Source organism: Pezoporus occidentalis, unplaced genomic scaffold, assembly GCF_034315485.1.
Source record: "Pezoporus occidentalis ecotype Australia unplaced genomic scaffold, CSIRO_AGI_Poc_V1 ctg4, whole genome shotgun sequence".
NCBI classification, from domain to species: Eukaryota; Metazoa; Chordata; class Aves; order Psittaciformes; family Psittacidae; genus Pezoporus; species Pezoporus occidentalis.
In genome coordinates, this window is record NW_026915724.1 from 22,036,546 (window position 1) to 22,059,462 (window position 22,917).

Consider the following 22,917-nt stretch of genomic DNA (forward strand, 5'->3'; position numbering starts at 1 on the left):
GCTCTGACAGTGCAGAAGGGGCAGCCCGGGTAACTTCCCCTCGCAGAGCAGGCCGCCACGACACCCGCCAGCGCAGTGACCGAGCGGCGACCCCACTCGTTCGCGATCCACGTCCAGCACGGCGGACAGCGAAAACCCACCGCCGACACCGCCCAACCACCAACGGCCGCCGATACCGCCGATAACGCCAACGGCCGCCCTCCCGCCGAGGGGCCCGGCTCGCGGGCGGGAGAGGATACGCGCGCGCGCAGGGGCGCGTCGCCAGCGCATGCGCGGAGCGCGTCTCCTTGTCGCTGCGCGGAGGGCGAGGGGAGGGCTCAAGGAGAAGGGAAGGGGGTGAAGGGGGGCTTCGTTGCTTCTGCTGTCGCCATGTTCCTGTGGGATTCCCTGCGCGCAGCGGCCGCACGCTCGGTAAGGGGGAGGCCGTTGCTGTGGCGGAGGCTATACGTCTGTTCCCCGCCGGCAGACGCGGCTGGAGGAGGCCGCGGGAGTGGGGACAGGCCGCGGCGGGCGGGGTGGACTTGGGGGGGAAGCCGGTGCTACCTTCGTAGTGGGAGGGCGGCCAGGGCCTGCGGTAGGGCTCGGCCACGGGGAAGAAAGGCCGGGGACAAGTGGTGGAAGGGCGTCACTGCCGGGTGTTTGTCTCGCCCTCAAGGCCCCGCGGCTTGTCGGGGTTATCTGACAGGCTCTGGAGTGGTGCTGCCTGCGACAGGTTGAAGAGGCTGCAGCAGCAACTGCGTGGTGTTTATTGTAGGTTATCGGGAAGCTTCCCATACGGAAGTAAAGTTTCTGATTTGTCTATATGTCAGACTCTCCATTGGAAGGAAGCCCCATAATTTGTGTTTCATTCCCGAGTCAGCGCTTCACAGCAGTAGAAATCCTTTAGGCTCATCCTGTTTCTTCTTCAGTCTGAAGTTACAGGTGTGGTTCTTGAAAACAACAATATCTTTGGATAGAATAAGGGTTTTTCATTTTGAAGGAGCACTGCATACATGTGTTACATTTATTTAGCATACTTTAATATGATTTATACCAGAGCATCACATTCTCATTTGCATGTACCTTTCAGCATTGCAGAATTTCAGTTATATTTGCATGCTCTACTCAAGTCTTTTCCCTGTATTTTATGTGCTGTCTGGCACACTGAGGGCACTCAAACTGCCATGCCAGTGCACTTCATTTGATGTTTCATCTCAGTTGTTAAAGATGGTAGCCTGAAAGTCTCTTGAAGAGGTGGCATTTGGGAATGATCTGCAGTCAGCAGTTATCCATGTATCCCGGAGTTCATTTTGGCCTCTGACAAAGAATGGCAGATGAATTGCTTTCCTAGCTGCTGCTTTCAGATGACCCAGAAGTGGAGAGCAAAGAGGAAATCGGTGCATACAATACACATAACTACGTGGTAGATCTAGTGCTTCCCGGAAGTACTGATCATATGACAGCAGCCAGCCTGTGAAATTACACTGTAGGTGAAACGACATGAGCTGCTGCTGAAAGCATTAAGCTGATCAGGTTGCTCTTACAGAAGGGAAGGGACTGTAGTTCCCTGGCACTTAGGCTTGGGTTTCAGATCTCACCCTGTGACTATATTCTCACTAGTTTGATGCTGATCTGCTTGGAGTCCCACAAATTTTGTACAGTAACAGAAATTAATTAGTTAAAGAGGGATTTTTTTATATATATGCTATACTTTAGGAAATATAAAAATTGATCTAGAATTCAATATAATAGTAATATGAAATTAAATTTGTTATAGAATGATTGCTTATGACAAGATAATATTAACAAGTTATCTTAGTAATACTGGCCAGAATCTAGAAATCTTGATCTGTTTTGGCATGACAGATCCAGACAGAAAGTACAGAGAATAGCTAAATAACTTGCATATAGATGTGTGTTCTGATGAGATCTCAGATTTGTGTTTATATTTGTCCTCATATGCCTCATCATACTGCTCAGTTAGATAAAAGCTGCAGAAGCATGTCAATGAGAAAGAACCACTGTAGTTCTGGTAGTTTCTGCAGACTTTAAAGTACTTATGATATAAACTAACAAAGTAGAAAATTCTTCATTAAATGCTTGATGAGAATTTGTCTTCGAGGCACTTCAATTAAGCTGTGGCAGAGTATTACCTGAAGTTAAATCCTTTTACTTCTATGTTGTCTAAAACGGTCAAAGTGAATTAAGAGATTTTCTCTCCTAATAGTAGAGGAAAGCTCCTAATAGTTTCTTCTTGACTTAGTTTAAATTATTAATTATGATAGTAGTATTAATAGTTTACAGTTAGAGAAGAAATCAAGCTGGTTCTGAAAGCAGCCACTAGCAGTATGTAAATTATTAACTATTAAATACTTTGTACTTTATTTTGTTTGTAGATAAGACAAGTCCGATACTTACATAGAACAGCAGGATGCAATACCAGTGGAGGAGCCTTATTTGTGGTAAGTCATTTTCTATCCTACTGTGAGGGGAATGTGTAAGACTTGGCATATGCTTTTTTAATCTGCTTGAAAGCTTCTGGTAAACAGAACTTTGCTATAGAAGCCTGCTGGCATTTACACAGAAGTGTTTTTTTTTCAATAGAACTTTTTATTATGGTTGTGATGGGGTATTAAAAGGGTTGTTGTTTTTTTTTGGTTTTGGCCTTGTGTTTCTTTCCTTGTATAGTGAAAACTCATGGTAATGGTGATACTAGTAGTATTTGGGTGTGATTGCAGATAAGACTCTGCTTAAACTGTATTTCATTATAAAACAGTTCTTGTTGCCCTTTATAATTGGTGTTACTTGAATTTGTAATTGGAGGTCATGAAACTTTTTGCAGGTGTAATTTCTTGCTTTCTGACATGGGCTGCAGAATTACTGTTAGGTCCAGGTTTAGCCGTGCTTACTGTGAGTTGAACCATGCAGTTCTTGTTCATTTTATATGTGATATAGCATGTTGCATAATGATTAATAATTGATGCCATTAGGCATTATCAGAGGCATCCCTGTGTGTATATATATATATATATATATATAAATAGTAATAGCAATTGCAAAAAAGAAAAAGCACTCCAATTTAAATGTGTAAAGCCAATGTGTTGTCTACTTCTGAAAAGAACCAGAAGCATCTCCAGAGGTGTATTCTGCCCCATTCTGCCCTGTTTAGAGCTTTAGCTAGTCTGTGGTTTAACAGCTGAGTAATTCGGTGGTTTTCCAGTGCTTGCTAGAAATCAGCACTTTACTAGAGAATTGACCACTTTGTTGAAAGCAGGTGCTCAGCATTTTTGGACAGATTTTTGCTGTTGTTGCCTTTCTGCAACTGCCTCTACAGCTTTTCTCATACAACTAAGTTAATGGGATTAAAATACATGCTTTTTATACTTTTCCAGAAACTTGAGCAAGCATCGATGATTTGTAGAGTGAGAGCTGGTATTCAAGGAATAGAGAAAACAGTGTAGGCTGACAACTTAGGAAACTTCAAGTGTAGTCTGAGGTTGGTGAAGACAGGCAAAAGGTGTCTTTGGCATCCTAATGCGTGTTGGTGCCTGGCACATGAAGCTAAATAGCTTTGTAAATTCTCCAGCTATTTTTCAAGATTTATGTAACTGTTTAAATTATTTGCTGGAGGGAGGAGCCTTAAAATAGAGGAAGGAAAGTAGAGAAGTGAAGTTGTGTGTTCTAGTTAGCTACTTGTGATTTGCAGCTCTTTATTTAATGGCATCACTGACTTCCTTTATTTTTATTCTACAACAGCAGTTTTGCTAGAAGAGCATAGAAAATTGTTCCAGGGGGAGGGGGAAAGGGGAAAGTGTGTGTGGTATTTTATGGGGGGAGGGGGGGCAGTTGTTTTTTTTAACAGGTTCATATTTGTTCCTCTGTGAAGCAAAAAGCTATGAGAAGGGAGATGTCAGTGCATGTGTAGTTAGGGCAAACAATTACAACTAGAAACCTTTAAAGCAAGTTTCAGATGTTGTTTAACACAGCAGATTTCAAGGGAAACTCTTCCTGCTGATTTGAACTGAATGTATTATTTTAATCAACACTAGGTGTTTATATACAAAAAAGATTTCTCAGGGCGGGCGGGGGGGGGAGAAACAGCAACATTTAAAAAGGAAAAGTAAGTCTTAGTTTCCTGGAATTTATATAAAGTGTCAGAGGTTGTTAAAAAGTGCTTGTGGAGGAATAGTGGACTTACCTGGGAGTAACTAACCTTGTGGTAGCCCTCTTTGTATGTCAGTTTATACATACAAGTCTCTTGGTTTTGTTTTGCAAAGCATATTGGTGGTTCTTGTTTCACTTTCTCTATATGAAATCTATCTGTGAGGACAGGAAATACATACAGCATGTTTGTTTTGTAACAGCAGGGGACCTGGCTAGAAGGGGACCTGGTTGTCATAAAATCTAGTATTAAAAGGCAGTTCCGATTTACATGCCTGTGCATCCCTTCACAAACTTTTTTCATGCAAGTTTTGTTTTCCTTACACATTATCAGAAAAATATAGAAATAACAGAACTACTACTGATACACCTTTTTATTCTGAACTAAACAAGAAGAGACTTAAACTTAGTACCATCACAGATGGACAGATCACTCTTCCAAAAGAAGTACATATGTGAAGCTTAAAACTAGGTAGATTGTTTGCCTATAGTAATGCAAAAGAGCTGTTCCAAAACTGGCATTTCTGATGGCCAGGGAAGGCCTGATTTCAAATATACTTTTATTTATAACAGTTGTCTACCTTTCTTTAAATGTGCCCTCTCTGCCTTTGACTTCTAAGCTGTGTTTAGCCCCTTAACAGCTAAAACATAGCTCTTCTACTTCATCGTTTTAAACAGATGGGCTGAGTTTCCTTAACACATAGGCTGCCCTGATGTGGGCTTTGTCATAGGGCTGCACAGCAGGTTAGAGATCTATGTATTAACAGTTTCAATTACTTGTGAAGATGGTCAGTGAAATACTTGGGTCTGAGAGTACTTCCACCATTTTTCAATTTATTGGGGAGCACGACAAGGGAACTGGGAAAAGAAATGAATAAAGTTTGACCTTGCTTTTCAGTAAATGTCTGTAATTGGCAGACACAGCTGTTTGCACTTAGTTTGTATAGGGAGGAAGCCTTAATGTATTGGTTTCTTTTGATGAGCGTATCTTCTATGAGGAAAAGCTGAGAGAGCTGTGACTATTAGAGAAGGCTGGGGGAGGGGGTACCTTCAGATCCCTTCAAAAGAGATCCAGGCTCTACTGAGTGATGCCCAGTGACAGGACCAGAGGCAGTGGCCTCAGAGAACATCAGGAAACACTTTTTTGTAACTGTGAGGGTCACCAAGGACTGGCACAGGCTGCTCATAGAGGTTGTGGTGTCTCCCACCTTGGAGATACGCAGAAACCATCTGGACATGGCCCTGGCCAAGCAGCTGTGGGTGGCCGTGCTTGAACAGGAGAGTTCAGCCTGGATGACCTCCAGAGGTCCCTTCCAACCTCAACCACTCTGTGATTGAATAAAGTATTCTCTCCAATACTGTGTCCTTAACTTTGATCTTGCTCACCAGAATCTGTCTCCAAAAAAAAGGGAGACATGCACCCGTATCATTCAGAAGTAAACCAGTTCATGCAAGTCTTGAATAAGAGGTGCATCATCAGACAAATCAAGACTAGGGAATGTGCGATTGACAAAATCCTTACAGCTCAGTAGGCCTAGAACTCTAAGCTTTTGATAAAAACTATCAAACTCTCTGAAGCACAGAAATAGATGAAGCCCATTTAGGAAATGGAAAACAATCTGAAGGGGGCCTGCAAGGATGCTGGGAAGGGACTCTGCATCAGGGACTGAAGCAATAGGAAAAGGGGTAATGGGTTTACACTTAAACAGGGGAAATTCAAGTTAGATACAAGGAAGAAGTTCTTTACTGTGAGGATGGTGAGGCACCGGAATAGGCCCAGGGAAGCTGTGAATGCTCCATCCCTGGCAGTGTTCAAGGCCAGGCTGGACAGAGCCTTGGGTGACATGGTTTAGTGTGAGGTGTCCCTGTCCGTGGCAGGGGGGTTGGAACTAGGTGATCTTAAGGTCCTTTCCAACCCCAACTATTCTATGATCTCAATAGTGTTCACCTGTGCTGTAGCCTTTACAGTGTATTTTGGAGCCTTGCTGCACAGAAGTGACTGTGTGACAGCTGTAGCTTTGGATATAAAGTCTTTATTATTCCTCTTCACATGTAAAATACCCATTTAGAGATGATACACTGAAATAAAAAGCTGTGCTAGACAAAGAGGGAGATTTCAATAAATCAAATATATTTGCAAAAGAAATTAAGTACAATTGTAACTGTATCAAATAGCTATGGAAGGCAAAATAGCAGCCTGAAATAAAACAGGCATGCAGACTTGAGAAGGAAAAGTTAAGTTACGGAAATACTTATCATGAATCATGGATTTGATCTGTTCAGCTAAAATACAGCCAGGTCCGGAAGGGGAAAAAACTTAAAAGCTGCACAGTATTTCCAAACAGTTTTTTCTCCATCACCCTCTTTTTGAGAACTTTCATTAAAATTGCCACAAAACCCTCACCACCATTACAAATGAGGAGTCAAATCATTTATCTTGGCCAGTCTAAAATTGTGACAGCTGTGTTCCTCAAAGCTGTCTTGTGTTATCTAGTAGACCACACAATAAGCAGTAAATTCACACTTAATAAATTATTACTGTGTTCAAAGGGAATCAGTTATCTTACTGTAATTCCTGTTATTTGGGGGGAAAGTCATCGTTAGTGGTGAAGTACATAATGACTGTGGCTTTATATTAGACTTGGGACCGTGGTAGGTGTGCATGTTACCAAATTGAGAGAGGCAGTAGTACTCTGCTCCTGGATATAGACAGTATAAGCAAAGGGAATCTCTCATTAGACCAGCAGATGTAATTGAAGTATTTGGCCTTTTGATATTTCCATATTAAAATTTCTAAACCCAGGAATAGCTATGGGCCACACATATTTTAAGTTCTGCACTGATGACAGTCTTTCAGTATGCAAGTATTTTGCAATGTTAAGATTTGTCATTCAACCCTTCGCTGCTCAACAAGAACGCAGCATGGAAACTGCAACATCACCCTGGGCTACTTGAGAAAATGATCAAAGTGCAAGTGAGTGGAATGGGTTTCTTTCTCCTAAATATCATTTTAAAGTTTTTATTATTAGCTGGTTGTGACTTGCTTTTAACATCAAGGCTCAAGTATAGTTTGCATTATTCCCCAAGATTTCCATTTAATTTGCAAATTTCTCAATTTGAAAACTGTATAAAGTTTGGAATGAATCTTAACTACAAGTATTTCAAGGATATTGTAATGAGCAGATAAGAGAGAAATGAAAGTTTTGGGCAGGAAGTTTTTCTGGTGAATAAGGATTTTTATCAGAACTAAGATTTTATTATAGGAAAATGTCACTTCAAGACTTCTGAATTCTCATGGGAAAAAAAAAAACAGGCTATCAATATTTTTGATATCTTTCCCAGAGACGTTTAATCCTTTGAGTTCTATGAAATCTTTACCTGGAATATATTGGTTTTATTCAAGCAATTCAACTGTAACTGTCTATTGAGAAGACATTTTACAACAGTAAATCTGTCCTGAATTTCTTCACAACCTGTTTTTTACACATTTTCTTTTTCTTCTCCTGAAGCACAGAGATACTCCTGAAAATAATCCAGATACTCCATTTGAATTCACACCTGAAAACCAAAAGGTATGCAGACAAAAAGCAGGGAAATGCTCAGACTTTGTCTTTAGATCAGTACTGATGTATTTTTCCCTCTTTCCCTTTAAAAAGCGGATAGAAGCAATCATAAACAACTACCCAGGGGGACACAAGTCTGCAGCTGTCATGGCAGTACTAGATCTGGCCCAGAGACAGCATGGATGGTTGCCCATATCAGCTATGAACAAGGTATTTAGTACTCAATTCTCTTTCAAGCACAGTTTTATTGTTTTCTTTCAGTATCTTACTAGAATATTGGCTTTTCTTTATCAAAGCATGCTAATGTGGAAATTTACACGTGGGACAGAATTGTCAGAGTTCCATATGAGGCTACATTTAAAAAAATGGAAGGGAAAACTAACGCAGAAAACCCGGGGCTCTGTTTTCTACACAGTGTTAGCCTGTTGTTAGAAACTACAGATAAAATAAAAATTACATGAGCCCTGTATAGATTTCCCAGACACATCCTGGAAGTTGGAACAGAAACTTGAAAGATTTTTGTCTGCTGCTGAAGTTTGGGAAAGAAGAAAGGTAAGGATGATGGGGGCTTTCTCCTCACAGGTTAGTGACACTATGCACATTACCAGGATCATGCTTTACAGTCTTTAGGCCTGTAAAGACTGCAGACTGACCAGCCTTACTGTGATACATGTCACGAGCATACAAGTAGTATAACACTTCCCAGCAAATGCCTGGAAGACTTACAAATTATTAAAATGGTTTCAAAGTAAGCAGGCGCACTGTTCCAAAGTGATAGGTTGCATGGCAGTAATCAAATAACAAGAAATAAAAAATACTGTTTATATAAATAAATTGTTACATTATGTATTAGTCTGGCATATCATCAGTTTTAAAATGAGAAGCTTTAAACTCAATTAAGATACACTAAGTGAGGAGTGTGAGCATTTACAGAAAATAGTGAAGGAGTTATGGGCACATTTAGAGGATGGCATTTTAGGTCAGCTGCTGTTTGTACAGTGTAGCATAAAACTTCAAATCTCTATTAATACTGAATGGGAAAAGGTCTCTATTTACTCTGAAGTTTCGGATTGATATTATTAAAGTGAACGAATATTTTTCATGGTCTGTTATTTGCCTGCTAATAGAGACTGGAACATAAAACAGTTACCTTTGAAAACAGAGCCAGTTCTCAACCTGAGCAGTTTGCCAGGGTTCCAGGTTAATGAGGTCAGGGACCTCATTGCACCAGAACTGTCTCCATGGAGATAGTGCTCCCCCCCGGCCCCGTTTATTAGCTGTGACGCCAATCTGTAGAAGTAGCCATGGTGTGCCACAGAACCTGAGGCAGACCTGCTGTCTGAATTAGGTGACCATAGCAGCAACCTGTAAGTATTCCCTTACAGAAGGCTTATGTGGGTTAGTGTAGGCAGATTCGCACAAGTTTGTTCACTCATACAGCAAAAGAGCAGAAATGTGATATGAGCTGGAGCTGACAATGAAACCTAGAAACCCTGCTGACTCCTTGCATCTGCTTGTGTATGATGCTAGATGCTGGAGGGGAAGTGACCTGAGCTCCTCGCTGTGCTAATCCATGGCTCAGTGGAGTTTCTTCTCACGTGTGGTGACTCCAGAGTAACTCCGGTGTCTCTACTTGGCACTTGAATATAGCTGTACACTGATACCCATCCCCTCCTTCTTACTTACCTGTTGCTGCAGGGGACAGGTGACTTTACAGGTTTGTTAAATGCCTTTACTGATGCTGTGCGAGAATTCAGTATAGTCTGTTTTCTCCTTACAGGTTGCTGAAGTATTAGAAATGCCTCCTATGAGAGTGTATGAAGTAGCAACCTTCTATACAATGTATAATCGCAAACCTGTTGGGAAGTACCATATTCAGGTCTGCACTACCACACCTTGCATGCTGCGAGACTCTGACAGTATTTTAGAAGCCATTAAGAAGAAACTTGGTATGACACAGATTTGCAATATACTTGTAATTTTTTTAACGTTTGTTTAATGAAGTAAAATTACTCATGGTGGGAACAGCAATAGTATTGAAAATAGAGTGTAAGTATTGGAGAAGAGGTGCTAAACACTTCAAATTTGAGATTCTCCCTTCAGTCCTTATTTGTAAAGATTTCAGTATAGCAGAGCAGAAAAGGCCATTGCCTGGAATGCCATTTACTGACCTTAAAGTGGTTTTAAAGACAGTTTGCCAGGAAGCTCATTATTCTAATGTGACTCTTGGACTGAGAAAGTGAGTGCTATGCCATATACAGGAGAGGACTCTGAATGCTATGGCTTTTTTTTTTATATACAAAATAAGATTTTTGAGGTATATGCTATATGAAAATTGTAAGGCTGTTCTTTTTTTTTTTTTTTTTACTTCAAAGTGATAGAATCGGAATAGTTTGGGTTGGAAGGGACCAGAAAGATGATCTAGTTCCAAGCTCCCTGCCTTTGTCAGGGACACCTTCCACTAGGACAGGTTGCTCCAAGCTCTGTCCAACCTGCGCTGCCAGGGACAGGGCAGCCGCAGCTAACTTGGGCAGCCTGCTCCATTGCCTCACCACTCTCACAATAAAGTCTTCCTAATATCTAATCTAAATCTACCCTATTTCAGTTTAAAGCCATTCCCCTTTGTCCTCTCCCTACCTGCCCTTGTGAAAAGTCCCTCTCCAGATTTCTTGTAGGCCCGCTTTAGGTACTGGAAGGCTGCTGTATGGTCTCCCCTGAGACTTCTCCAGGCTGAACAAGCCCAATTCTCAGCCTGTCTTCATAGTAGAGGTGCTCCAGCCCTTTTTTTCCTCCTTATTGGACGGTTATGAGGAAAAGTGGGGATAAGATCAGCAACTAACAACTCTTCCCTTTCTATGAAATTACAAGCTATGCTAACCCTTCCTAAGAAGCAATGTGAGAACAGCTGCAGAATAGCTGCTTATTATCTTGCATTTCACATATTCTGTGGTCTGGAAAAGGCATATTTAGATGAAATTTAGCTGAAGTTTGTTACTGCAAAGATAGCTTAATTTTAACTGAAACTCTTAGCTTGAGAAATCAAAGCATTAAAGATAATAGTGTAGTTCATACTGAGACAGGCCTTACTTAAGACTTTCATTAGTGTTGTTCCTGCTCCCCCAGTAACTGTAGAGGAAAAATGCTTTTCAGCATTCTTCTTTCCATGGAGTGTTTTGTTGAGATCAGACTCAAATGTTATGGTGGCTGAACTGTCCTCTGGGGAAGGTATTTGTCTGGATCACTAAAACAAAAACATGTCATGGAAGCTAAGTCTGTGTATAGTGTTGTTCAATATATAAGCCTTGGTGTATAAAATTGGAAGTTGTTTATGAATTTGTAGCTAAGAATTTTCATGCTTGAATCTTGGTTAATTTGGGAATTTTATACTCAGTGCCATATTAACATATTTCATACCAGCACATGAAAGCTGTTTTCTCTATTTTCCATTCTATTGTATTGATTACTAAAAATGTTCCCAACTAGAGCTGTTCTGTTTCTTAGAATTGTCATTTCATGGTTATTTTTCAGTAAGTCGTAACTGTAAACCTATAACCAAGGTCTCCAAAATGTGTATGAAAACTGACTTCACAGTTTGTTAGAATCTTTTGTTGAATGGAAATATTTTGGACTCATTGAAGAGGACTTAACTATGCAGCTGTTTTTAAGGGCAAAACACAAGTAATGAGAAGTCTCTGAAGTACTTATACTTTATTAATCTTGTTCAATAACCACTGCTGAACCTAATATTCTTTATTGGTTTAGGTATAAAAGTTGGGGAAACAACACCCGATAAACTCTTCACGCTAATAGAAGTGGAATGTTTAGGTGCTTGTGTAAATGCACCAATGGTACAAATAAATGATAATTACTATGTAAGTATTGCATTCCCTTTTTAAAGATGAAACTTCTTTGCTGGGTTGTGTTTGCATTTGTTTCAGACTCTGAAGTTCTGGTCAGTTACTTCAAATTCCTACTGGCAAAGACAACTTCCAACCTAGAACATCTTTTAGTTTCTTAGCCTCCTCCTAGCACACTTTATCTGTAGCACAGTGTATTGGAATATTTTTCCTTTCTGTTACTGTGTTGATTTTACAAGTGTGGTAATGTGTTTCTGTGACAGTAGTCTGCCCATAAATCTGGGATTTTTAGATAGGTATTTGATAAGCTTTTAAAAGCACTTTAGAGCAGTCTGATGGAAAGCATGGGCAGGCTTAACACTATTTTTAACTTTTAGACTTCTAAATTTGGCTGACCTGAATTATGCCTGACCTAGATGCCATCAGACCAAAGGAATTAATGTATTGACTGAATTCAGCTTAAAAAAAAACCCCAAAACAACAACCATCCCAAACAAAAACCCACAAAACCAACTTATTTTTAAAATATTTTATTGTTATCACAGTCTGATTAATTTTTATGAACTGTACTCTTGAACTATACCCACAACTGCTTTTGTCACAGCTGACACCATTATGTACCACTATGGATACAGTGGGTAGACAGAGATCCAGCTCACTGAGGTACCAAGGAAACTGAAAACACAAGCCCATGTTACAGATGACCTGCATCAACATTGTTAGTTTTTACATAATTTCTGCAATATATATAAAACAAATTTTAACATTAAAATGACAGTAGGTTTTTTAATTTTCCTAATTCTTTAAACAAGTATGCATGTTAATGGACAGGGTCAAAATTCACCACACCTGAGAGCCCCTAATCTGATGAATTTTGAATGCTGCAATTACTGCAATTGCTGACTTTGCAGGGTCTTTTTTCTGTTTGGTCAGTTATTTGTTTTCTTTTTTTGTTTTTTTTTTTTTTTTACAGGAAGATTTGACACCTAAAGATATCGAAGACATAATTGATGAACTGAAGGCTGGCAAAGTTCCCAAACCTGGCCCAAGGTATGCTCTGTTTGTATAATACTGGCCAACTACTTGAAGGCTGATGCTTCTGAAAAACTAGATTCCTGTTCCAGTGATTTGAGGTCATAACCTACAGATAAAAGGCATTAATTCACATCCTGAACAGAATGGCATGTATTCAGTGCCTTGCGGTATCTTCAAAGCCAAAAAGAACTGAAAGGAACAGAGAATTTGCATATTCTTCATGCACTAGAGGAGCATGAAATGTGAAAACATTTAATTCTGATTTGGCTTAGTACTTAATAACTGAATGGTATCACCTGTTGCCTTTTTATTTTTCTAGCTCATGGGAATCAACAAATTCCTGTTGTTTGGTGTCTTTTAAATTTCTGACAAAACCCAGAAAGATTGCAAGTTTGTGGAAGGGTTATTTCTGAACTGTTAATTTCCACTGCTCTCTGTTAGCCCAACTACACACGTTTGTGTGAATGGGGGAATTAATTTGACTTGGATGTGTTACCTATTCCTATTGTTTCATCATAATGTTTTGGTTTTTTTTTTTTTTTAATACAAGAACAACAGTCTTAAAACAATTAGTTTCCAAACACAGGGAAGCATCTTTAACAAAAATATGACCACTGTAATCAGATACTGCCTTTGGTATTACTGGGATCAGCATCACTTTTGTCTGGCCAACCTATAAATCAATAAAAAAAGAAAACCAGTCATCCTATCTTGTATTTCAGTTATGAAACTATTTGTCACGAAAGAATGAAAGAAAAAAGTGGCTTCAGGCTTAAGTCAGATGCACACAGTATGTGAGGTGATAACAGTACTAGCACTGGATAAAACACTGTTTTTCATTTTTCAGGAGTGGACGTTTCTCTTGTGAGCCAGCTGGTGGCCTTACTTCTCTGACTGAGCCACCGAAAGGACCAGGTTTTGGAGTTCGAGCTGATCTCTAAGGATTTTGTAATATAAGATAAACTGTCTGAAAATAATAAACTCATTCTAAATTTCAGTAAAATTATATGCATTCTAGTACTTCTTTTAAAAATCAAGAAAGCAACAGCAGTTAGAACACCTAACTTATGTGGTTTTAACTACTGCAAAGCATAATCATAATTCTAGATTATAAGAAAAGTGGTTCTGTCGAATGTGAAGTGGCTCACTGAAAGAGTCCACTTACAGTCACTGAGAGGTGATAGCTGCATCTTTTGATCTGTCATTAAAAAAACCTTTTATCTTTTTCTAAGGTTCTTTGAAGAAGCAACAAAACTGCCTAAATTACTGGCACATCTGGCAAATGCACAAGGAAACAAAATGAAAGGAAATTATCTGGCAAAGCTTCATTGCTTACTACTTTTAATTGCAATTTAAAAACAAAAACAAAAAAAGGTGATCAAGCATAAAAAATCTGGTAGGTTCCGTCAGAAGTGTTTCTTGAATCTAATGCTTCCTACTACCATTCAGTGAACAGGGAAGATGTGAGAATTATCTTTTTATCATGTTAACCAAAAAAAAACTCAAATAGCAGTACTACTCTACAAAAAAGAATGAACAGTAACCATTTCCTGTACAAATTTATTCAATACAGCCAAGGTATGCGGGGGGGAACAAAGTATACTAGAACAGTTTAATATTTAGCTAATTGTAATATATAAAACTAGGTATCTGGTTCGCAGATCTTTCTTTGACCTTACTGCTGTGTACCTGCTACTTTTAAGAACAAAATTTGTGTGAAACTGAGGTTCTTCTCCCAATACAAAAAAATCAAAGATAACTTTTTTAAAAAATTATTGTATACTGATACTTGTATATAAAGCATTTGACACATTTTACAAGTGTATGTATATGTACGCACACACATTTCAATGTAAATGAGGAAACATGAACATGTCAGTTACCAGAGACTATACTTTGTCTGCCTCTACTAAAATCTGCCATGGAACTTACATGATTATAATTAATGTGGTAGATGGAGCTCAATTGTATTATTTATATTTTATTCTGTATTATATTTAGTTTGGTTTGATACTCTGATTAACAGTTCTTTCCTAAACTGTTTTCCCTTGCCCAAGTTTTGCATCTACAGATTTCCCTGCATAATGGTTATCTCTTATAGTCTGTTCATGCCCTACCTTTGTTTCAATAGACTCTGTGAAGTTCTTTGATATACTGTTTAAGTAGTGTTACTGTTGGTAGTTCTGAGAGCAAAATATATAAGAATATCATTTGTATGTAAAACTTGCTTTCCCTTCTACATTACTAAATTTATAAAATGAAATAATTGAACTGCATACAAATGGAAAAGTAAATTCAATAAATATAACTCACGAGTGAAGCAGTCACCCAATAAGAATGAAAAAACCTGATCTTATATGTAAATGTTATAAAGCACTGTGCCTATGAGAAAATAACGCATGGATTGAAATATTATCTGTAAAGTTGCTGAATGCTCTTCTTCAAGGTCACTTGAGTGTCTAATAGCCAGATGCCTTGTAGCAGACTAGCCAGCTGGCACTTCTCTGGAGACATGAGATAGCACACTGCGTTTTGATGTAGAGATGCTTATTTTTATATACCAGTCTAACTAAGCTGTTTCTCAATAACAACAAAGCTGTATTCCTATTCATACAGGATTACCATATTCTAATCTAGTATGAAAGCAGACAACTATTTTCAAAGTATACACTGAACATAAATGAAGACTTTGCATGTGTTATGGAACTACTGTGTGCTGCAGTTATTCAGCATTTTGTAACAGAAACTGACGGGATTGCATAACTGTGTTGAAAAGAAACATAGTTTTAGACCTGCCAAGTGTGAAACTTTCAAGTATTCCAAAACAAAACTCAACTGCCAGACTCCTCCCATTCGTAAAGCTGGACAACAGGATTCATTGCCTCCTCCCACTTTGCTCTTATTCATTCCCTCTATACACAAAAAATCTTGAATGTCTGTCTCATGAGCAAAACATGAACCTCAGCGGTTTCCCATTTGCTGGAGATCACCTTAATGATGTTCCATAGACAGGTATGTCACTCATTTTGATGCAGCACATCATAGTCTGCCACTCATTTGACCAGAAAAAGATAATTTGGTATTATCCTTACAGTGTGGTACAAATCTGATACACCACTGTTTAATTTCAATACTGTAGTGCAGCTCTAGCATTTTGAAATATGTGAAGAGAAATATGCAAATAACCATTGTTCTTCTCTCCCATCTAAACCCACCTTATTCATCAACTGCATGAAGCTTTATGGTTCTGGTTTCCACATCAAGTTTGGCTATCATTGTATTACGATAAATACTTGAAAAGAAAAACAAAAACCAAAACCCCATCTTGTGTTATTTCAGCTTTTGTTGAAATCTGAACATTGCAAATTTGAAACATGTCAACTAGAAATACAGATTCTGCGACATTTGTTACTTGTCATTGTTTACTATATAAAAAAATACTTTCATAATAACTTACATCTGACTGTGATAAGGATTAAAACAGTGATTGTTATGGAAGAGTTCCAGAATAGTGTAAGAATTGTAATATATCCAGGTTCTCTTTTCTAGTCTTGAACAGCTGCAAGTAATACTCTGTACTTGCTTTTAGTAGTACTGAATATTTCAGCTAACAAATACTAGTAAGACATCAGTTCCGTTATCCTCAACAGCAGAGGGTTACTAATAGCAATGCTAGGCAGCTAACCAGTCAAATACTTCTAAATCTGCAGTTTTGATGTACCAGTTAGTATCTTGGACTGTAAGAGCACTGGGTGGCCAGTTAAGTGAAAAATGAGTTCTAGATGATCTTAAGGTCCTTTCCAACCATAACTATTCTATGGTTCTTTAAACTGATAATAGAGGAGCAACAGGCCTGATTCTGTGGGTTTTAGTGGTCTTGTTTATCCCTCTTCTGGAATGGGGAAAAAAAAATGAAAGAATTCATGTGCTATATTATCTAAAAGTGGAAGAAAAAAAAAAAGGCGGCTTTTTCCCACCCCAGTTAAAAGACTATAGAGAAAATTTTAAGAAAAATAGGTTTGGGAAAGGAAAAGAGATTTAGAACATGGAAGCACAAAGAAACCACTGGGCCAAGCCAGTGGGTGGTGGTTGCTCCTTTGGTGAAGATGGAAGAAAGTCTGGAGTAATGGGAGACTCCACTACATACCCAACAGTGTTGCATAATGAAGTGTTTCCATGACCTCTACACGCTACTAGAAAAATGTCACCTGGAACCACACTGTCACTAAATAGGAAGAAGCACTGAAATTCAGTTCCACCGGTGCAGTGTTAGCTGGGCCACTCACTGGCTGACCTGCCACTTACCCACCAAAAGCACGTATGCTTTCACCAGCATGATGTTCTGCTAGTTCTTGGGATAAAGTTCTTAGACTTTTGTACTATAATCAGAGATTTTCAGTCACTGAATTCCTAGATGTGAGTTCAGCAATGACAGAGTCCAACTAGATGCTGCACACATTCATGTTGATTAAGACCAGCAGCTCACACTGCTGGTAACACAAGATGTTTCACCATGGAGGGCAGATCAAGGGAAGCACAGTGCAGCTACAAAGGCATTTTACAGCTGTGCTGTATGTAAAAGGAGGGGGCTCTGGAGACAAGGGGAAGAAACCCATGTAGGGGAGCAATTAGCACTTAACTGACTAAGGCTTAAGGAACCCTTTTTTAGTTAGATATTAAATCTTAACATCTGCTGCAGATGTTGCTCACAAGATTCCTTCCCTGTTTTGTCAGCTGCTGGTTGTGAAAATCCTGAAATGCTACTCATGCGGATGCATGAGGATCAGGATGCAGTGCTACACCACCACACTATACTTGTAGCCTGTCATGTTTTAGAGGGTGAATCAGCAATGGCAACCCTGTATAGTATTGTGAGAAGGAAAAATATTCTTCCTCGGTAAATAGTTGTTAGTCCACTTACATTGTTAGCCCCTAGCCTGTCCACTCCTCAGTGTGCTTGCCATCTCATGTGATGACCTCTGCAATCAAGCTGACATGAAGAATATGAAGCAAGTGCAACTCCCTTTGTGATGTACTCAGGGGTGCTGGAATTCCTGCTCCAGGTCACCTGACAGAACTCCTGGTACACTAACAGAATCAAATGAAGGCAGTTGCTTTACCACAAAAGTGATCTGCACCAGCAGATCATACATTACAGTAACATTCTTGAAAGCATGTGAGAGAAATCTGCCTGAACAGATTAGGCAGATCAACAGTAAAATGTGAAGCGTGGGAATACCTGGGATTTGCGATGCCATTCTCTACTCGGGCTGGAAAATGATGGGTGGAGAAAGTCTACATAATAGATAGCCTTAATCAAAGCAGTCTTTTAATTCCAAAAAAAGCATCTGAGAAATTCACCCATCTGACTTGCACAGTAAATATTAAGGAATTCTTGCTTTCTACACAACTAACAGAAGAAAGAAATCCAGTAGCAGACTGAGCATGGCAATTAAGACTCCACTAAGTAGAAGGGTTTTGTTTAGTTGCTTTCTCAAACATTACCCCTGAGACAGCCCATGTATCTTTAGTCCCCCACACCCATCCAGGACGCACAAGTACCAAACTACATGTGACTAAATTCTTTTAAGTCTTAACGTGTAATACTATTTTAATAAGCAGTTACAAAGCCTTTCACAAGTGTAGATGAATGACCCATTTTCAAAGTTGCAACTAGGACTAACGTCAGCCTACTCCTGTAACCCCTTCTGATGCATTTGTATGACGTCTCCCTTATTGGCGCAAGCAAGACGCCCCTAAAAGCTACACACTTTTTGGTGTCCCTGCCCATGGCAGGGGGGCTGGAACTAGATGATCTTAAGGTCCTTTCCAACTCTAACTATTCTACGATTCTATGTTGTTCTTAAACCTGGAAGCGGGCCCGAGCTCCAGACAGCAGGCTCTGCGGGGCTGGGGCCCGCACACCCACACAAGCGGCCCTGGAGCGATGTGCTGCACCCGCCAGGGTGCGAAGGGCAGAGGGGGCGGACGAGATCCCTGCCTAAGGGCGGCGCGGCAAAACGCACCGACAAGGCCCAGGAACGGCGGGCTCATCCGCCCGCAGCCCCTCCGCGCCAGTGCCCCGAAGGAGAGCGCCCCCCCCGGCGCCGCGCCACACGCACCTGCGGCCAGCGGCTGCTCCGAGAGGCTGCGGGACCTTTCGCTGCAAGGTGCCGGCACGCAACGATCCTGTCCTGCCGCCTGCGAACACTCACACCGGACACCCAAGCAGCACATACCCACGCCCGCCTCATTCAGACGCGCCGCCAAGCTGCGCCCACCACGCAGGCGCAGTGCGCCAACCGTTAAAACTCACTGCGCCACCGCCGCCAGAAAACCCCTCCCCGAGGAGGGAGGGAGCGACCGGCACCGCCGTGGCGGCACAGCGGGGCGGTGGGGAGGGTCGCGGCAGCGGCTCTAGACCAGTTACCGTCAGGCGTTCCGCCGTCGCCCGCTCCCTGCCCCTCCACCAGGCGCGAGGCACCTGGGCCGCCGCCATTTCCAGAAGGTTCCAGCGACAGCCGCCGAGCGCAGCCCGGCTGCCCCAGCGCGTGCGCGCCGCTCGCGCCCTTCGCTCGCCACTCTCTTACGCGGGCCCACGCCTACCCCCCCCCCCCCCAAGTCCCCGCCACTGGCACCCTGCGAGCCCGTTCTCCCCCGTGCGCACAGGAGCGAGTGCGCTCCTCCCGAGGGGCCCGGCGGAGGGGAAGGGCGCGCCCGTGCCCGTGCCCCCCGGGCCGGGGGAACAGAGCAGAGCCGTTGCCTCTTTCCCTCCCCAGCGGCAGCCAGAGCGTTGTAACGCCCGCGCCCCGTGCCCTGTGTGAGGGCCACGTGGGCGGGGGGCGGCCAATGAGAGCGCCGCGGAGCCCGGCTCGAGCACCGACGTTGGGGAAGGGGGAGGGGAGCGGCAACGGCAGCGCAGAGGGAGGGCGGGCGGGCGGGGGAGGGGAGGGGTGTTTTCAAACCCGGCAGCCACAGCGGCCGGAGCCGGGGCTGAGCCCGAGCCCCTGGGCACCGGCGGCTCTGGCGGGCGGTGGCCGCTCTCCTGCCGGGATCCGCCGCCACAGAGAGAGGACGGGGTAAGCGGCGGGAGGAGAAGGAGGACGCGTCCCGCCGCCGGCTCCCTAGAGAAGGTGAGGACCGAAGCGCACCTCCCCGACCCTCCCCGGTGCGCGGCGCGGCCCCCCGATCCCACCTGCCGCCGTGGTGCCGCGGGGTGACGCCCCCTTGTCTCCACACAGCGGACAGTGGGGCGTCCGGGGAGCCCTCACCGCGTGCCGCCTCAGGGGGTGTAGCCGCTGCCTTGCCCTCCCGAGCATCGGGCACCGCGCCGCCCCTACTGAGTTCGGAGGGCAGGCTGCCGGGCGCCGGAGGCACGGCGGCGGTCAGCGGCGCTGGGCTGTCAGCCTGTCAGAGCCGCGGCGGGAGCCATGGCCGCCGCTGTCACCGTCTGGCGGCCGCGCCTCTCGCCCGCCCAGCCCAGCCCCTGCCCCGCCGTCCCGCGGGGGGCCCGCTAGCGGTGCCGGGGGCCGGGGCGGCCGTTGTGGCGGGAGGCACGGCCGGGGCGGTGGTGTGGAAGGTGGCGAGGGCTGTACGGGCGGCCGAGGCGCGGGTGCCGAGCGCGGCATGGCGGTGTACACACGCTCGCACACACAAATACGTGCCGCCGCCCCGTCTCCGTTTCGGGAATTTCGGCAGCTCGCTCCAGCCTCTGGAGTCGCTCCGCCGCTTTCGGCCGTGCCGCCCTGCCGGGGTGGCCTGGCCTCCTCAGATCGAGACCTGGGGCGAGCGGGTGAGGCGTTCCCGGCGGCTTCCGTTGCATGCTCGCGGCTGCCCGGCTGTTCTGCAGAAGAATACGTTGAGCTTGCCTGGTGTGCCAGTGCAAGGCAGCCGCCGCTGGTGTGGAGCACTGCAACTCGCGCGGCACAGGTGACACTAGGCAACAAAGGAAGGGCAAGAAAAGAGAGAATGCCAGGCTCAGCTGCACGGTTCTTTATGTAGTTCTAGCTTGACTGCAGGAATATTGCTAATAGTCTTTTATTTAGTGTTTGTTACAGACTGGATAGCTGACAAGAAATTAAAGGGTATTATTTATTTATTTATTTATTTAAACTCCCAAATAAAAAGAGTAGTTCAATATCAGTATTGTCAGATAGAGGTCTTGTGGAAATTGTCTGGATGCTGTCACTGTGCCTGCCTTCTGCAGGCTATGGGATGTGGAGGAAAATCTGAATTATATGCCTCTGAATTACAAGGTAGTTTGTGGGATAATGCAGTTCTTTAATGAAGACAAGTAAGTAAGTTATGATTCTTGTAGGAACAAAAAGCTATCAGACAGATGTGGAATGGTCCAAATGTACTTATGTTCCAGGAAAAATTGTTTAATCTTGGAATACTAGGAAAGGGTGAGATCATCATGTCTATAAGAAATCATTAACTTTTATTAAAATAATTCACTATTATTGACATGTCATGATTTCGGGGGAGAGGTTGTGCATTTCTGCTCTCAAGTTTTGAAGCAGCAAGAGTTTAGGTAGTTTTCAGTATACAGATTGATAGCAGTTTGGTTGTCCTCACATTTTACTTACTCTAGGTGGGAACATAGTGAGCTACCCACAGGTGCTGGGCAGCTGCAAAGAACTAATGGCCATGTGCTTGCTTTCCTTCTTCCACTGTATTCATTTGCAATAGTTCAGTGGATAGTAGTCACCAGGATGATAGATCCAATGAGAAACTTAACATGAGCCGACAGTGTGTGCTTGCAGCCCAGAAGGCCAACCGTATCCTGGGCTGCATCAAAAGGAGCGTGACCAGCAGGTCGAAGGAGGTGATCCTGCCCCTCTACTCTGCTCTCATGAGACCTCACCTGGAGTATTGTGTGCAGTTCTGGTGTCCTCAAGATAAAAAGGACATGGAACTGTTGGAACAAGTTAGAGGAGGGCCACAAAGATGATCAGGGGACTGGAGCACCTCCCGTATGAAGATAGGCTGAGAAAGTTGGGGCTGTTCAGCCTGGGGAAGAGAAGGCTGTGTGGAGACCTCATAGCAGCCTTCCAGTATCTGAAGGGGCCTATAGGGATGCTGGAGAGGGACTCTTCATTAGGGATTGTAGTGATAGGACAAGGAGTGATGGGTTAAAACTTAAACAGGGGAAGTTTAGATTGGATATGAGGAAGAAATTCTTTACTGTGATGGTGGTGAGGCACTGGAATGGGTTTCCCAAGGAAATTGTGAATGCTTCATCCCTGGCAGTGTTCAAGGCCAGGCTGGACAGAGCCTTGGGTGGCATGGTTTAGTGTAAGGTGTCCCTGCCCATGGCAGGGGGGTTGGAACTTGATGATCTTAAGGTCTTTTCCAACCCTAACTATTCTATGATTCTAAGATCCTCAAGATGAAGTGAGATGTCAGGGCATTTCACCTGTGCTCCTTACTTGAGGCTTGTGCAGATGCTGAGTGTCACTCACTTTATTTCATTCTTTAGATGGAAACTCATACTCTCAGCTACCCTTGTGACTTTATCAGCTGGAGACCTTAATGTCACCCTATGTGAATTTACTAGGTTTCTGTGCAAGGTTGAGAAACTGTCTTCTCAAAAAAAATTCCAGGGTTTGAGGTATAGCAGGATCCTTCATTGGGAACATAATGGTAAACCCATTGACCATCTGTGTCTTCCCCTACTCCCCCTTTAATACTTCTGCTTTTCTGTATGTCTTGCAAGGTAAAATGTCAAGGCGTGCCAATGTTTTTCTCAGCACCCAGGGGACTATAGTGGCATTCTTGTGGTGCTGTCAGGTTTTTTGGTGTATGGTATGTGAGTTCCTTGTCTGATTTCCTAGGTTTTCTCTAGTAATCACTGAATGCAGACAGTTGATCATGGAGCCTTTGGTTCTTTCACAAAGATGACAGCTCAATCTTTCAGATACAAGGATTTCTGCCATCTCTTTGTGTGTTCTTCACCCACCCATAGGTTTACTCAAAATTATTTGTGAACTCTGAATACTACGGACAGCACAGCTTAGGACAGATGTTGAGTAAGAAAGCAAGATCTGTGCAACAAACTGAAGTTCATTTATGATTTCTTCCAGCAGGCTTGCACAATAAATTAACTTCTTTGAGGAAAAGGTCTTTTAATAAGCAGGCTGAACGAGTGCTTATGAAGCTTCAATGTTTGTTTGGCATTACTTGGAGGGGATACTAGTATGTTACCACTTACCTTAGGATTAAAAGAATATATTGAAAATATAATATCTGTGTTTACTAAATTAGAGGTCACCAGTCATAGTCTCAAACAGCAGCTTCTTTGCCGCATTAGGTGTCTAAAC

At 42.7% G+C, this 22,917-nt stretch overlaps 2 protein-coding genes and 1 long non-coding RNA gene across 4 annotated transcripts in view; all 3 read left to right on the plus strand.

The window, feature by feature from the left end:
• Positions 1–256: 256 nt before the first annotated feature.
• On the plus strand, positions 257–13,598 carry NDUFV2 (NADH:ubiquinone oxidoreductase core subunit V2). Its single transcript, XM_062632960.1, has 8 exons — positions 257–411; positions 2,376–2,441; positions 7,650–7,712; positions 7,797–7,913; positions 9,484–9,652; positions 11,466–11,575; positions 12,534–12,610; positions 13,443–13,598. The coding sequence occupies exons 1-8, from the start codon at positions 370–372 to the stop codon at positions 13,534–13,536; spliced, it is 738 nt and encodes a 245-aa protein (XP_062488944.1). The 5' UTR covers positions 257–369; the 3' UTR covers positions 13,537–13,598.
• LOC134171042 (uncharacterized) lies at positions 4,079–5,755 on the plus strand. The gene is made up of 2 exons (XR_009967462.1): positions 4,079–4,587; positions 5,298–5,755. It is a non-coding gene; the product is annotated as an uncharacterized LOC134171042 (long non-coding RNA).
• A 5,957-nt stretch (positions 13,599–19,555) lies between the features above and the next one.
• Positions 19,556–22,917, plus strand: part of ANKRD12 (ankyrin repeat domain 12) — a 66,506-nt gene continuing 63,144 nt past the window's right edge. Inside the window, exon 1 of one of the 2 annotated variants that reach the window (XM_062632976.1) lies at positions 19,556–19,728. The gene's annotated coding sequence lies outside the window, so the exon portion shown is untranslated. The remainder of the gene's footprint in view (positions 19,729–22,917) is intronic. The other variant, XM_062632973.1, reaches the window with a different exon arrangement.

Coding starts and splice junctions, on each gene's coding strand:
- NDUFV2 (XM_062632960.1), top strand. CDS start 370: ATGTTCCTGTGGGATTCCCTGCGCGCAGCGGCCGCACGCTCG. Junction 412..2,375: donor GCGCAGCGGCCGCACGCTCG/GTAAGGGGGAGG, acceptor TTTTGTTTGTAG/ATAAGACAAGTCCGATACTT. Junction 12,611..13,442: donor GTTCCCAAACCTGGCCCAAG/GTATGCTCTGTT, acceptor TTCATTTTTCAG/GAGTGGACGTTTCTCTTGTG.